The 16139-nt window shown below is 39.6% G+C and overlaps 1 protein-coding gene across 1 annotated transcript in view; it reads right to left on the bottom strand.

The window, feature by feature from the left end:
• The window catches only part of CORIN (corin, serine peptidase), a 301718-nt gene that overhangs the window by 215329 nt on the left and 70250 nt on the right, over nucleotides 1-16139 (bottom strand). Inside the window, exon 3 of the mRNA XM_018049422.1 lies at nucleotides 2980-3180. Coding sequence (XP_017904911.1) covers nucleotides 2980-3180 — 201 coding nt within the window. The remainder of the gene's footprint in view (nucleotides 1-2979; nucleotides 3181-16139) is intronic.

Consider the following 16139-nt stretch of genomic DNA (forward strand, 5'->3'; position numbering starts at 1 on the left):
TTGAAAGAACACTGGTCCAGGAGCCCCAAGATCTGAATCCCAATTCCATGGTTACTGACTTGTAAAAAAGTGACACTGGATACGTCAACTTGATTTCCCTAAGCCTCAGTTTCATACCTTGAAAAACGGTGTATATATCTGTCCTGTATACCTTATTAATTATAAGGGCCACAGAGAGATAAACAAGGTCCTATCGTATAGCACAGGGAGCTATGTTCAATACCCTTATGGTAAACCATAATAGAAAAGAATATGAAAAAGTATGTATATATATGTATAACTGAATTACTTTGCTGTACAGCAGAAATTAACACATTGTAAATCAATTATACTTCAAAAAAAATTTTTTTTAAAATAACCACAGAGAAAATATTCAAACATGCCCCCAAAACTGTCCAAAGCTCAATACTCACAGGCTAGCAATATTATTGAAATGCATGATAAACTGTCAAATCCCTTACAGTAAATAATTTTAGTTAATATAGACAGTCTATTGAGAGTCTTTATGATCAGACAGTAAAGCTCAAGGCTAACAATCAAATACATTTAAGAACACAGAATGACACATATTCAAAGGCGTTGACCTTTCTCCAATTAAGCATTTTAATTTCACCTGGATTTCCTTTACATGTCAATTATGTTCATATTGTCAAGCAATGTTCCAGCCATAGGACGAGAAAATGAGTCAAACAGACTCCCATCAGATTTCCAAACTGAGCGACAAGGACGAGACTATATATTTCTTTACTCTTCAGGGTATGTGTTTGTCACCTCTATTTGAATGTTAACAATGATGGAACTTTCAAAATACCAATTACTATAATTGCAACCACATTAACTGGACTGAATTTTTGCTTAAATTACTTCTGTACTTCTGTTGAAAACCACAGTACTAAGAATAATGAGGTGTTTAAGTCATGATCAAAATATTAAAAATTTCAAAATTAAACTCATGAGAAAAATACAATTTACCTGGCATAATTTGGGTTTGCAGTATTACTGTCAGGTAATGAATATGAATCTGTAGGAATCACTGGTGAACACAAAGCATAGGAAACAGTTAACTTCTATTGGTGCTCTGTAGAATCCAAATATTCTGACTCTTTGGGGTTAGGGAAACAGAATAATCCTGCTTTTTTTCAGATGCTGGCAAACTTATACTGTGATAGCTTAACAGTCAGTTTAATCCTTCCCTTCCTGGCTCAGAATGAAAATAAATACTCTTCCCTAGACCCAAGATATGATTCTCCCCTGGAGGTTTTGATGAAAGAGGTAGTAACAAACAGGAAAGTGATCAGGGATGAATGGGTTTTATCAATCACACAACATTGTTTTAGGAGGCAGAAAGTAAGAATCAAGACTGACTGGGTCATTTCCATACTAATCCACTCCCACTAGCATTCTAGAAGTTTAGGAACTTTCCTGAAAGAACTAGAGAGGGACAGAGTTACACTCCAGAGCATATCATCTGCCACCATCTCAGACCCAACTCCACACTTTCTGTCTTCCCTCTCTCCCTCCCAGCTCTTTCTCTGGAATAACTGACAAATACCTCCATCTGTCCTCAAATAGAAGTTTTGCACATGCCATTTTCCTCAAGGTATGATTATTTGTCAGTCAATAAGTAAAATAGATCTCACAGCTGAGAAAACAGGGAAACAAGAAAGAACATATAGACAACCTAGAAAACAGATGAGGGGATAACCCTCAAATTCCTCGGCATTCTATCACAGAACCGTGTGCCTGGTTTTCTCACTATAAGCATCTCTGTCGCAGACATTTTCACCATGTAACTGACTGACTGTATGGCAATTTTGCAATGAAAGATAAACTAATGGTTGACAATTTGGGGCCTGACAGTTTGCTTTCAACGAAGTGAAATGTGTTAGCATTTCTTTCAGCTAGAGATGATATTGATAGCTTTACTGAGCTGAGAGAAGACAATGATTTGCTTCAAGATGGTTTCTTATTTTGAAACACACTACACTGGAGGAGAAGGAGGCTGAGGACCTCAGTGGTGCAGAGTTGAACCCACATTTTCCATAGAACTTCAAGTCTATCAACAAACATGTGACAATATGCTAAGAACATACAACACTGTAGAAGACTGTCACAATGCAATACAGAACTCAGTTACAAATACACATCCTAGGATTTGGAGACTGATGCCTCTCTTAATGAAGGGACAAATTTTAGCAAAGAAGGAAAAGCCCAAGGCCAAGTGAAGAGAAATGATCATGCAAAAAAAAAAAAATAGTGTATAAAAATATTATAAACAGAAGACTTTGAAGACCAGGTACAACTCACAAAATCAGTTATTTGTGCTGCATCACCATGAATCTACACATGTTTCAAACGTATTCAAAATTTTTTTATTTAGCCATGAAGTTTTTAAAATTTTGTTAATTTGTTTCATTAAATCTTTTCAAATGTCCTTTATTTTTCATTATCTTTTATGACAAAATTAACTTACAACCAATTAATTAGGAGGCAGAAATGTTTGTAGCAAAGACGTCTAAGGCAAAGATGCTGACAGTGAAAATACCTAGAACCATAGAATTGGGCTACCTGCCACAAGGTACCAATAACAAAATAAGTAACTTAATTTACTTATTAATTTAACCATCTCAACATAAGTAACCTAAAACTTTAAAGCAGAGGCACAAGCATTCAGAGGTGATAAAATCAACACCATTATACTAATTCAAGCAGCATAGATTTTTATGCTTCAAAAACATTGAATGGCACTGGTACATTTTTATTTCTTGCTTCTGTCCCCTATCTGGATGGCTGAACTGATAGTATTTCATGTTTAGAAAGAGGACACTCAGCTATGCTTGCCAGATAAGGGAGCAGAGCTTTTCCTGTTTGACCAATAAGGGACTGTGAATTAACAGCATCAGTCACCATGCTTCAAAAATCTACCTGTGGATTCCACAGACGTTAAAGGGCCCAGGCATTCAACACCTTCAGACTTACTTGTGTTCCTGTGATTCTGGTCTGCTGAGAGAGAAGCATCCATAGTCCAGGCTGGAATGTGTTGGGTGGGATGGGCAGCAGATGTCACAGTGCTCTCGTCATTATGAATTGTATTAAGAATAACATCAGACACGTGGACTTTACTATCAGTCACCAAAGGTTCACTCCCATTTGATTTAAAATAGGCCTTTTTTAATGTTCCTGAAAGATCAAAAAAAGATATTTTAAGACGTTATTCAGTTCAGTTCAGTCTCTCAGTAGTGTCCGACTCTGCGACCCCATGAATCGCAGCATGCCAGGTCTCCCTATCCATCACCAACTCCCGGAGTTCACTCAGATTCACGTCCATCGAGTCAGTGATGCCATCCAGCCATCTCATCCTCCGTCGTCCCCTTCTCCTCCTGCCCCCAATCCCTCCCAGCATCAGAGTCTTTTCCAGTGAGTCAACTCTTCCCATGAGGTGGCCAAAGTATTGGAGTTTCAGCTTTAGCATCATTCCTTCCAAAGAAATCCCAGGGTTGATCTCCTTCAGAATGGACTGGTTGGATCTCCTTGCAGTCCAAGGGACTCTCAAGAGTCTTCTCCAACACCACAGTTCAAAAGCATCAATTCTTTGGCGCTCAGCTTTCTTCACAGTCCAGCTCTCACATCCATACATGACTACTGGAAAAACCATAGCCTTGACTAGACAGACCTTAGTTGGCATTATTAGAAGTATTTATTTAAAAAAAAAATTAGGAAAACTCTAGAGCTGCCCTCTTGGGCAAGCAAAGAGAAAGATCATGGCCAGCAAATCCACCCACATCATTGGGACAAGCATAATCTCTTCTACCATAAATCACATAACCCTGTGAGGAGACTATCGCTTCTTAAGAGCTAAAGGTTTAGAAACTAGAGTCTCCACCCAGGTTTCCTAGTGCCCACCTCACCTGGGACTCGCCACAAATAAAACATGGGGAACTTAGTGTTTCCTTCCTGCTATCATGGTGTTTCAACTTCACACATCATTTTATGCAACTCTGTACCCAGCACCGGAGAAGGCAATGGCACCCCACTCCAGTACTCTTGCCTGGAAAATCACATGAATGGAGGAGCCTGGTGGGCTGCAGTCCATGGGGTTGCTAAGAGTCGGACACGACTGAGCGAGTTCACTTTCACTTTTCACTTTCATGCATTGGAGAAGGAAATGGCAACCCACTCCAGTGTTCTTGCCTGGAGAATCCCAGGGACAGGGGAGCCTGGTATCCTGCCGTCTGTGGGGTCGCACAGCATTGGACACGACTGAAGTGACTTAGCAGCTTAGCAGTACCCAGCACACAGAGCTCTCCATCTCTACCTGCCACAGAGGACAAGAGCACCAGCATACCTCCAGCCTTCTATTTCTCCACATTTGACACTAGCTTTCAATGAACTACACACAGTAGATACTAAAAATAAGAGGACTCAAAATTTGCCAAGACTTATTGAAATCCAAAAAATAACTGCAATTCCAACAAAACTAAAAGAAACTAAGTCATCTTTGTCTTTGACCAGAAGCTGCCAAACATGATTATAAGAAACAGGCATTAAAGTAAGATTATCAGCTTTCTCAAGGTATTTATTCATGAACAAAACAAAGAGCCCAACCTAAGATTGTTGGGAATCCTCTAGCATTGGCTTTAGGCAGACAATCTGAAAACTTTGAAAGAGATCATGTATTTTTAACATAGTCAAAATAGACAACAGAGTGTTTCCAGAATATAGCACTCTGATTGAGTATACCACTAAAATAAATGAATGTGATATTGATCCATTATACTAATACCCAAGGGAGTTTTTTTTTTTTTAAAGCATTTACAGTGAATGCTCTAACTGGCTCTCACTTTTCTAAACAGCTCATGGACCATTAAAAATAAAAGAAATATAAATAAAATGTTTAATATCAGTCTATGGAAAAAATTTCTCTACATGTGCTTGACACTTGGAAAACATTAACTTAAATCAAAATAGAAAAGCAGCTGTTTTCTAGCTAACTAAGGTCAACAGTTTCATCTGCCAAAGGACTCTAAATAAAACAGTGGAGTGTAAAAGCTAAATCATGACCATGTGGCGCAGGTAACACACTCCCCAAACTGTGATTACAAGAAATATTAAATGCAGTAGGTGAAAGAAAAGACTTCATTTAACTGATTTTGATTTTCAAAGTGATTTAGAATTTACTGTAAATCAAAATGTATACAATAGACTTGATCACTATAAAATATGTATTACATTCATGCAAAAAAAGTTACTAATTAATTAGATACAATTTTATTTCTAATGTACTAGTTTGCTCTCTTCTTTACTAATTTTCCATAAAGAGATGTTCTTGCACATAACTTTTCATTTCCACTAATGCGGCTGTAATGAATATATAAGGTCCATAAAGTCAATTTACTTATTGCACTAACCCTATGATCAGTATCCATCTTTGTTAACACAGTTTGAACACATGTCAGTTCCTCAGTCATATCCTTGTGTGATGCATTTAAATCGGGTTCCTTATCATGCAAAATACTTCAACAGTTGTTCTTACCATTTTGTTTGTAATGACTGGCTTTATTAATCATCTTTAAGTTTTTCACCTAGCAACAGTATTGAAAGTATTAATAACATGTTTACTCTAAAATATTCTGTAAACACTGACTTGGAGAAGGCAATGGCACCCCACTCCAGTACTCTTGCCTGGAAAATCCCATGGACGGAGGAGCCTGGTAGGCAGCAGTCCATGGGGTCGTTAGGAATCGGACACGACTGAGCTACTTCCCTTTCACTTTTCACTTTCATCCATTGGATAAGAAAATGGCAGCCCACACTAGTGTTCTTGCCTGGAGAATCCCAGGGATGGGGGAGCCTGGTGGGCTGCCATCTCTGGGGTCACACGGAGTTGGACACGACTGACGCAACTTAGCAGCAGCAGCAGCAAACACGGACTTTTTCAGGAAACACTGACTTGAATAACAACTTTAAAAAAAAAAAAGGCAGATTCCTAGCTCTTAAACTCTCTACATCAAAGCAAGTTGACAGAAAAAAAAAAAAGATAACACATGATATATGATAGTAGCTGCAGCTAACGTCCTTAAACTATATTTTTGAGAGAAAGACAACAGACGGAGACAACACGCTTAAAGGACCTGTCTTTAAAAGCCTGAACTCACTAGACAATATTTTCAAGCATCTCTGGAAACTGACTAACTCTCAACTCACAGTTGGCCCTCTATTATGCATTTTTTTTCAAAGCACAGAAAACAGAATTCATTAAGACTAAACACTCTCAAGCTACACCATGATGAGCTATAAAAATGCTATGAGTTATTAGTCCGGAGTAGAGTGTTCATTCATCAAGTGTTGCCACATCCTTCTCCACATTCTTATTTTTATAGTGCTATGGTTAAAAGTATAGGTTCTAAAGCCTGAACACCTGAGTTTAAATCCCATCACTAGTACTCACCAGCCCTGAAACTCTGGGCAAAGTCTCAACTGACGCAAAATAAGGAAAGTAACAGCATCTCCCCTCAGTGGGCTGTATTAGTCAATACACACATAAACAGTTGGAACAGTTCCTGGCACATAGTAAGTTCTCAGTAACTGTTAGTCATTACTGCACAGTAATAGTAATAAAAGTAAAATAGTCTTTTTTAGGGCTATAAGTGAAAGTTGCTCAGTCGAGTCCAACTCTTTGCGACCCCGTGGACTATATAGTCCATGCAATTCTCTAGGCCAGGATACTGGAGTTGGTAAGCCTTCCCTTCAGGGGATCTTCCCAACCTAGGGATCAAACCCAAGTCTCCTACACTATAGGCAGATTCTTTACCAACTGAGCCACAAGGGAAGCCCAAGCATACTGGAGTGACTAGCCTATCGCTTCTCCAGCAGATCTTCCCAACCCAGGAATCAAATCAGAGACTCCTGCATTGCAGGCAGATTCTTTACCAACTGACAAATTAGGGAAGCCCCCTTAGGGCTATAAGGTACTTATAAATAAATGCCAATTTCTTTTTACTTTAAATATATCCCAGCATAATAAAATGGCTACAGAAATTTTCAAAAGTGAATCGCTTAACCCTATTTTAGAATAAAATAACTGTGGCCCTTTCATGCTAAGTTATTAATAGAAGGCCACACTGTATCAGGGTTGTATGTCGCAAAAGTGTTTCAGCTATAACACAGTTCTATTTAACAATGTTTAGAAGCATTTAGGGAGAAGGTAATGGTACCCCACTCCAGTACTCTTGCCTGGAAAATCCCATGGACGGAGGAGCCTGGTAGGCTGCAGTCCATGGGGTCGCTAAGAGTCGGACACGACTGAGTGACTTCACTTTCACTTTTCACTTTCATGCATTGGAGAAGAAAATGGCAACCCGCTCCATTGTTCTTGCCTGGAAAATCCCAGGGACGGGGAAGACTGGTGGGCTGCTGTCTATGGGGTGGCACAGAGTCGGACATGACTGAAGCGACTTAGCAATAGCAGCAGGAGCATTCAGACACTTAGTCATGTCCGAATCTTTGCAACCCCATGGACTATAGCCTGCCATACTCCTCTCCATGGGATTCTCCAGGCAAGAATAGGGGAGTGGATTGCCATTTCCTCCTCCAGGGGATCTTTAGGACTCAGGGATCAAACCTGCATCTCCTGTACTGGCAGTGGATTCTTTACCACTAAGCCACCTGGGAAGCACAATGTTTAAGAAATAGTCTGCAATTCCAATAGTAAAAACCAAGCGTTACTGATCACTTATGGAAACATCTAGTAGATTGAGCACTGTGGCAGCCAAAATGATGCTCCCCCAGAGATGTCCACATCCCAAGTCCCAGAACCTGGGCATAGGTTACTTCACACTCCTTGCATGGCAAAAGGGGTTGCAAATGTAAGTTATGGAGTCTGAGATGGAGAAATTATCCTAGACTATCTAGGTGAAGGTACTCACTGGGTCCTTATAAACAGAAGAAGGTAAGAAAGTGCAGGTCAGAGCTATAAGTGTGAGAAAGACTCAATGAGCCATTGCTCATTATGAAGATGGAAAGGGGGCCACAAACCAAGGAATGTAGGAAGACTAGAAGCTGGAAAAGGCAGAAAACAGACTGGTTCCCAGAGTCGCCTACCAACACCTAAATTTTAACCCCATGAGGCCTATTTTGTACTTCTGACCTCTATAACTCTAAGCTACTATATTTGTGTTATTTTAAGCTTCATTACAGCATTAATATTACAGCAGCAATACAAAGCTAATACAGTGTTCTTGCCTGGAGAATCCCAGGGACAGGGGAGCCTGGTGGGCTGCCATCTATGGGGTCGCACAGAGTCGGACACGGCTGAAGTGACTTAGCAGCAGCAGCAGACTAAGTATCTTTACTAATTAGACTTCCAACAATCCTATGATAACTAGTCTTTACTAGTTAGACTTCCAACAATCCTCTATAACTCTAAGCTACTACGTTTGTGTTATTTTAAGCTTCATTACAGCATTAATATTACAGCAGCAATACAAAACTAATATAAGCACTAGACTAAGTATCTTTACTAGTTAGACTTCCAACAATCCTATGATTATGCTATAATTAACCCTTCTTGATGAAGTTTCAGAGAGAAGGAAACTGAAGCTTACATTAACTTAGCCCAAGAATTGAGTTGGGATAAGATATATACCCATAATCAGATAGTCACACATGCTTTTCACTTTGGACAAGGTATACAAGTTAAAAAACTCAACCATCATGGGCATGTAAGAAGTTTATCTTCCTATGAGTTTAAAATAAACTCCCCATCTTTATATTTCTTATTGTTCAGTCACCCAGTCATGTCCAACTCTTTGTGACCCCATGGACTGCAGCATGCCAGGCTTCCCTGTCTGTCATCTCCCAGAGTTTTCTCAAACTCATCTCCATCGTGTTGGTGATGCCATCCAACCGTCTCATCCTCTGTTGTCCCTTTCTCCTCCTGCCTTCAATCTTTCCCAGCATCAGGGTCTTTTCCAAAGAGTCAGCTCTTCACATCAAGCAGCCAAAGTATTAGAGCTTCAGCTTTAACATTTCTAGTCATGTGGTAATACATTTATATCTCTAGTCATGTGGTAATACATTTATGGCTCAGGGGTAAAGAATCTGCCTGCCAATGCAGGCTTGATCCCTGGATTGGGAAGATCCCCTGGAAGAGGAGACAACCCACTCCAGTATTCTTGCCTGGGAAATCCTGTAGACAGAGGAGCCTGGTGGGCTACAGTCCATGGGGTCTCTAGGAGTCAGACAGGACTTAAGGACTGAGCACAAGCATGCATTTTCTATGTTCCAGGAGCTATGTATTTACTCTCTACTGAGAGCAAATTAAAAACTTTAGTTAGAGGTTTTCACCAAGATGTTTGCAGATGAGCTGAGGAAGACAGATATGTATGTAAAAATACAGACCATGATACAAATGCTTTGAGAATGATATGCATATGACAATCTGTTGACAAAAATTAGAGAAGAAGCTGAGACTCCATTTAGGAAAATTAGGAAAGAATTCTTGGGGGATAATGATCCTTCATGAGAATCTTAAAAGATAACTAGGGATTTTCTAGGTTTGAGCCAAGCATTTATGGGGAAACAATTCCCCGCATTAAGGAATGGAGAACTTTTTAGATAGAGCAAGGGGAAAAATATGCAAAAGCTGAGTAGTAAGTAACTAAACATGGCTAGCACATAGGGAGCTGACAGGAGCAAAGGAAGTGGAGCCAGACTGTGAAGGGTATTCTTGTTAAAGCTTTGGAGTTGATCTTGTCATGATAGAGAACTTCTGAAGGGTCTTAAATGGGGTAGAATGTTAAAATGACCACTCAGACAACAGTGATGCTTAAAGGGGCTAAGTCTGGCAGACAGTTAGAAGGCTACTGCAATAGCCCAAGGGAAAAAAGATGGACTGAGCCAAGGCAAAATCAGTGAGGGCAAGGGGAACATTTGAGGGAGAACTTTCAGAGGCAAAATTATAAGAACTTAGCAAAAAGTGTCACAGGTCCCTTAAAGGCTTCCAGTTTGAGCTATGGGTAAATGAAGATATTTACCGAGGTGGGATGATTGTCATTTGAGTTATTCATCAAATATTTTTCAACTTTCTCCCATTCTACTAGGACACATGCTGGAGTTACATTCTCTGGCCTCATTCTTTGTCTCTTGACATCTTTGATGCTGATCAAAGTGTACAGACTTCTAGTTATAAGATGAGTATATTCTGGGGGTTTAATGTACTGCATTGTGATTATAATTAATGATGCCATATTACATACTTAAAAAAAAAACCCTCTAGGGCTCTTTTTCTTTCTCTCTGGCACAATAACCTCAAGGTTCAAGATGATGGCTAGTCCATCAATTTAGTTCCTGAGTGACCTGAATGAGCACAGCCCCCCTGCCATCTTGTAAAGCATGTGCTGCAAAAGAGAAACTGACTTTCAGCGTTGATAAAACACTAATATATTATGATTATTTTTGTTACACAGCATAGCATAGCCTGCCCTGACTGATATAATAGATAATAGAGAATGAAAAATAGACACTGTATAAGTTTACTTTTGTTACTGTAATTATTATGGATACATTGAGTGTAAAATGCAATGAAACACACAAGGGGAAAGAAATCTAAATCCAAAGCAATCTAAACATTTCCTCCAGAAGGTCTTACCAGACTTCCCCACAAATGTGCTTCCCTGATCACACTCTGCTTATATCACTAACACACTCAAGTGAAATTGGCTGTTTCTTGTCTGCCTCTTCAAAGTTAAAAAGGTATAGTATGCATGACCACATTTCAAGCACACAGTAGAATGCTTGGCTCCAGTGTAGGCCTCAATAAACACTTGTTGAATGCATGAATGATGAAAGAAGTCATGGGAGAGCATGATACTGTCTAGAGAAGTATAGGTGCAAAGTGTGAAGAGAGCTAAGGTAGACACTCCCAAATTTACTGGCTAGGTACAAAAAGGTGGTGCTAGTGGTGAAGAACCCTCCTGCCAATGCAGGAGACATAAGAGATGAGGGTTCGATCCCTAGGTTGGGAAGAACCCAGTATGCTTGCCTGGAGCATCCTACTGACAGAGGAGCCTGGTGGGCTACAATTTGCAAAGATTTGGGCATGACTGAAGCGACTTAGCACATAGAGAAGGACGAGCTTAAGGACGCAGAGAAAGAGCAGACAGAAATAGAAAGAAAATTAGAAATGATAATATCCAGGCAAAGCAGAAGAGCATTTCAAGAAGAAAGGAGTAGTCAAAACTGAGCATGCTCGCTGTGAGCAGATGTAAACACAGAGCGAAAACAGAGGCACTCCAAAGTCTTGTTCAAACACGCACAGGTTCCAAATGCTGCTTTTCAATGAAAGGACATTGGGGCCCTGGGGCAGAGCAGATATAGTAGTATGAAAAGAAGGAAAGAAGAAAAGATCAGATTACAGTGGATTAAGGACTGGATGAAGCACAGAAATGACCTGGGGAGCTTGTTTGAAAGTAAATATGGCAGGTCTGGAGAGGGGCCCAGGATTCCAGATTTTGCATTTCACACAAACTCCCAAGTGATGCTGATGCTGCTGGTCCACTGACTACACTTTGAATACAAGACTTTAGACTGCCTTTTCCAAAACATCATACATTATACATAACCTCAGACCCAAGGAATTAAAGAAAAAATATTCTCAAGTTTGAGAACTGCATAGAAAATCTTAAGGTTCTGGTGGAAAAAGACTAAGGATCTGAGCAGTTTGCCCTTTTAAAATTATATTCAAAACACAACATTGTACGTTACGAAGTTCAGATTCCAAATTCTTGTAAAAGCCACAGCTGCTAAGAAATTTGGTAAGAGAAAAACTATATTTAAATCCAATGATCTCTAGCTCATCTAGAATTTTTGAAGAGGAAAGTCAAGACCACAATGAGGTACTATTTCACGCCAGTCAGAATGGCTGCAATCCAAAAGTCTACAAGCAATAAATGCTGGAGAGGGTGTGGAGAAAAGGGAACTCTCTTACACTGTTGGTGGGAATGCAAACTAGTACAGCCACTATGGAGAACAGTGTGGAGATTCCTTAAAAAACTGGAAATAGAACTGCCTTATGACCCAGCAAACCCACTTCTGGGCATACACACCAAGGAAACCAGAATTGAAAGAGACACGTGTACCCCAATGTTCATTGCAGCACTGTTTATAATAGCCAGGACATGGAAGCAACCTAGATGTCCATCAGCAGATGAATGGATAAGAAAGCTGTGGTACATATACACAATGGAGTATTACTCAGCCATTAAATAGAACACATTTGAATCAGCTCTAATGAGGTGGATGAAACTGGAGCCGATTATACAAAGTAAAGTAAGCCAGAAAGAAAAACACCAATACAGTATACTAAGACATATATATGGAATTTAGAAAGATGGTAATGATAACCCTGTATGCAAGACAGCAAAAGAGACACAGATGTAAAGAACAGACTTTTGGACTCTGTGGGAGAGGGAGAGGATGGGATGATTTGGGAGAATGGCATTGAAACATGTATACTATCATGTAAGAAATGAATCACTAGTCTAGGTTTGATATAGGATACGGGATGCTTGGGGCTGGTGCACTGGGATGACCCAGAGAGATGATATGGGGAGGGTGGTGGGAGGGGGGTTCAGAGTTGGGAACTCATGTACGCCTGTGGTGGATTCATGTCAATGTATGGCAAAACCAATACAGTATTGTAAAGTAAAAATAATTAATTAATTAAAAAAAGAAAAACAGACTACCTGTATTTCCTATACGTCCATGATAATTTCTTTCTTCTTCATTGAGTGACAAAAATTAAAAAGTTAATAGGCCACACATAGGTTTTTTGTAGTTTTGAGAAAACTAGGATGGTAGCCTTAGGCTACTCTTCAAAAGTATAAGGCTAGAACAGTTTGTTTTAGATGTGGATGAATGGATAAACCTTTGAAACCAAGTCTTCAGCTGTTAGCAAGAAAAAGTTAAGAGCATTTTAAAGAGTTTTTCGGGGATCTTAATTTTAGTGAAATAAATTGAGATGAATAAATTTTGCAAAAATCAGTGTAGAACATATTCCAAAGCACCATGTCTGCAGGATTCTTGTAATAACTGTGTTTCTTCTCCCTGTCACATACTCTACCCACTTCAACCCTTTCTCCAGACAAGTGTCAAAGGGACCTTTTAACAGCCCCACCCAGATCCACTCCCCTACTCCGATATCCCCATGGTTGAGGTCATGGGTAAATTGCTCCCCCATCAATGAAGGCTTCTCAGGCTGGGTTCACACCCTGTCTCAGAAAAACTGTCTCTTCCCACATAGGAGCTACCTGTGTGATAATTAATCAATTATGTGATCATTTTCTATGTGTCCCTCCCTCAATGAACTGGGAGTCCCATGGAGGAAGCTTGATTCAGGGCTGTGTCCAAGACCCATAGGTTATCGCTTTGCACTTAGTAAAAGTGCACGTGTCCAACTCTGCAACCCCATGGACTATATAGTCCATGGAATTCTCCAGGCCACAATATTGGAGCGGGCACCCTTCTCCAGAGGATCTCTCCAAACCAGGGGTCGAACCCAGGTCACCCACAATGCAGGAAAATTTTTTTACTGGCTGAGTCACCAGGGAAGACTGCTTTGCACTTAACAGTCACTCAATAAATGCCTGTTCAAGGAATGAACAGTATAAGATTATACCTACAATTTTATGCTATGTTGCTCAACATGTCAATATAATTTTACTTAAAGTGTTGCATATGTAATATGTTTCTATATTATTGATAAATAATTTGTTAGGCATTGGTTCAAGCTCTAATAAAGCATCTCATGGCACAAGCTGACTCCTGCAGTCATGTGATGACAGCACAGCCCACTGCCAGTTTAAGCTCTTTTAAGAGGAATGAAAGTAGCTCTCAGGCCTAAGCAGAAGAGTCAAGTGAAACTTGGCATCATATCACAAATCCAGCAGTCTATAAACTTTATTTCTTCCTAGCTACTTTATTGGCAATTAAACTATACTATGGCAATGGCTTTCTCATAGGGTTATGGGGTTATGGAATATGAGATTACTAAAAGGATGGCCATAATACACAGACTTCAGTTCTTTTAGAGTTAAAATGAGATAAGAACAATTTTGGCCAATTTTTGAGTGTTGTTCAGTCGCACAGTCATGTCTGACTCTTTGCCACCCCATGGACTACAGCACACCAGGCTTCCCTGTCCATCACCATCTCCCAGGGCTTGCTCAAACTCATGTCCACTGAGTCAGTGATGCCATCCAACTATCTCATCCTCTGTCGTCCCCTTCTCCTGCTGTTAATTTTTCCCAGCATCAGGGTCTTTTCTAATGAGTTGACTCTTTGCATCAGGTGACCAAAGTATTGGAGTTTCAGCTTCAGCATCAGTCCATCCAGTGAATATTCAGGATAGATTTCCTTTAGGATGGACTGGTTTGGTCTCCCTTGCAGTCCAAGGGACTCTCAAGAGTCTTCTCTAATACCACATTTCAAAAGCATCATTCTTTGGTGCTCATCCTTCTTTATGGTCCAAATCTCACACCTATACATGACTACTGGAAAAACCATAGCTTTGATTACACAGATCTTTTTCGACAAAGTAATATCTCAGCTTTTTAATACACTGTCTAGGCTGGTTCATAGCTCTTCTTCCAAGGAGCAGGCATCTTTTAATTTCATGGCTGTAGTCACCATCTGCAGTAATTTTGGAGCCCAAGAAAATAAAGTCAGCCACTGTTTCCATTGTTTACCCATCTACTGGCCATGAAGTGACGGGACCAGATGCCATGATCTTAGTTTTCTGAATGTTGAGCTTTAGGCCAAGTTTTTCACTCTCCTCTTTTACCATATCAAGAGGCTCTTTAGTTCCTCTTCATTTTCTGCCATAAGGGTGGTGTCATCTGCATATCTGAGGTTATTGATATTTCTCCCGGCAATCTTGATTCCAGCTTATGCTTATTCCAGCTCAGTGTTTCTCATGATGTACTCTGCATAGAAGTTAAATAAGCAGGGTGACAATATACAGCCTTGATGTACTCCTTTTCCTATTTGGAACCAGTCTGTTGTTCCATGTCCAGTTCTAACTGTTGCTTCCTGACCTGCATATAGGTTTCTCAAGAGGCAGGTCAGATGTTCTAGTATTCCCATCTCTTTCAGAATTTTCCACAGTTTATTGTGATCCATACATACAGTCTAAGATTTTGGCATAGTCAATAAAGCAGAAATAGATATATTTTGGAACTCTCTTTTTTGATGATCCAGTGGATGTTGCCAATTTGATCTCTGGTTCCTCTGCCTTTTCTAAAACCAGCTTGAACATTCACAGTTTACATATTGTTAAAGCCTGGCTTGGACAATTTTGAGCTTTACTTTACTATTGTGTGAGATGAGTGCAATTGTGTAGTAGTTTGAGCATTCTTTGGTATTTCCTTTCTTTGGGATTGGAATGAAAACTGAACTTTTCTAGTCTAAACTATAATAAATTAAACTGAACAAAACCTTTGTAGCTCCAACTTCAGTTTAAGGGTTGAGGAGAGAAACAATTTGCTATTGCTCTTTTCCATAGCCTGCTGCAGAAATAATTATTCAGGAAGTCTAACTCTCTTATTTCAGAAATCTCTTTGCCATCTTGACTTTATGCATGCCAGAAGCCCAAAGAGACAAAATTAGAGAGGCACAATGCATCTGTGTTTGTTAGCATAAGGCTTTTACTATCTTTTCCTAGTCAAAAATCCTCTCACTATCATCTCTTCACCTTTTGAAGCCAAAGCTCCTGCTATTCGTACATGGAATTCCAGCATCTCTTAGAGACCCAGAAATAACTGCAAAACTTTGAAAGAGCACATATTATAAACTCAAATCAAACAGAACATTCTTGAAAGCAAGCAGAATCTAGTGAGGTTTTTTAAAACAGAGATATAAAATGATTTTATTGCTCACTACAACAGTAAACATCTCAGTTATAAAACAGGAAATGTTTATCTGGGCAGAGATTACTTAATGTATCTATATGAAATCATCTGGTTCAGAACATATGAAAAGAATGCTTTTGAAGACAGTGCCAGAAAACACTCACTTTCTAAAGGTTACCTTTTAAAATGTACCTTAGAATAGCACCAAGAAATGGTTGCAAATTGGTCAGTTTC

This window comes from Capra hircus, chromosome 6, assembly GCF_001704415.2.
Source record: "Capra hircus breed San Clemente chromosome 6, ASM170441v1, whole genome shotgun sequence".
Classification (NCBI taxonomy): Eukaryota; Metazoa; Chordata; class Mammalia; order Artiodactyla; family Bovidae; genus Capra; species Capra hircus.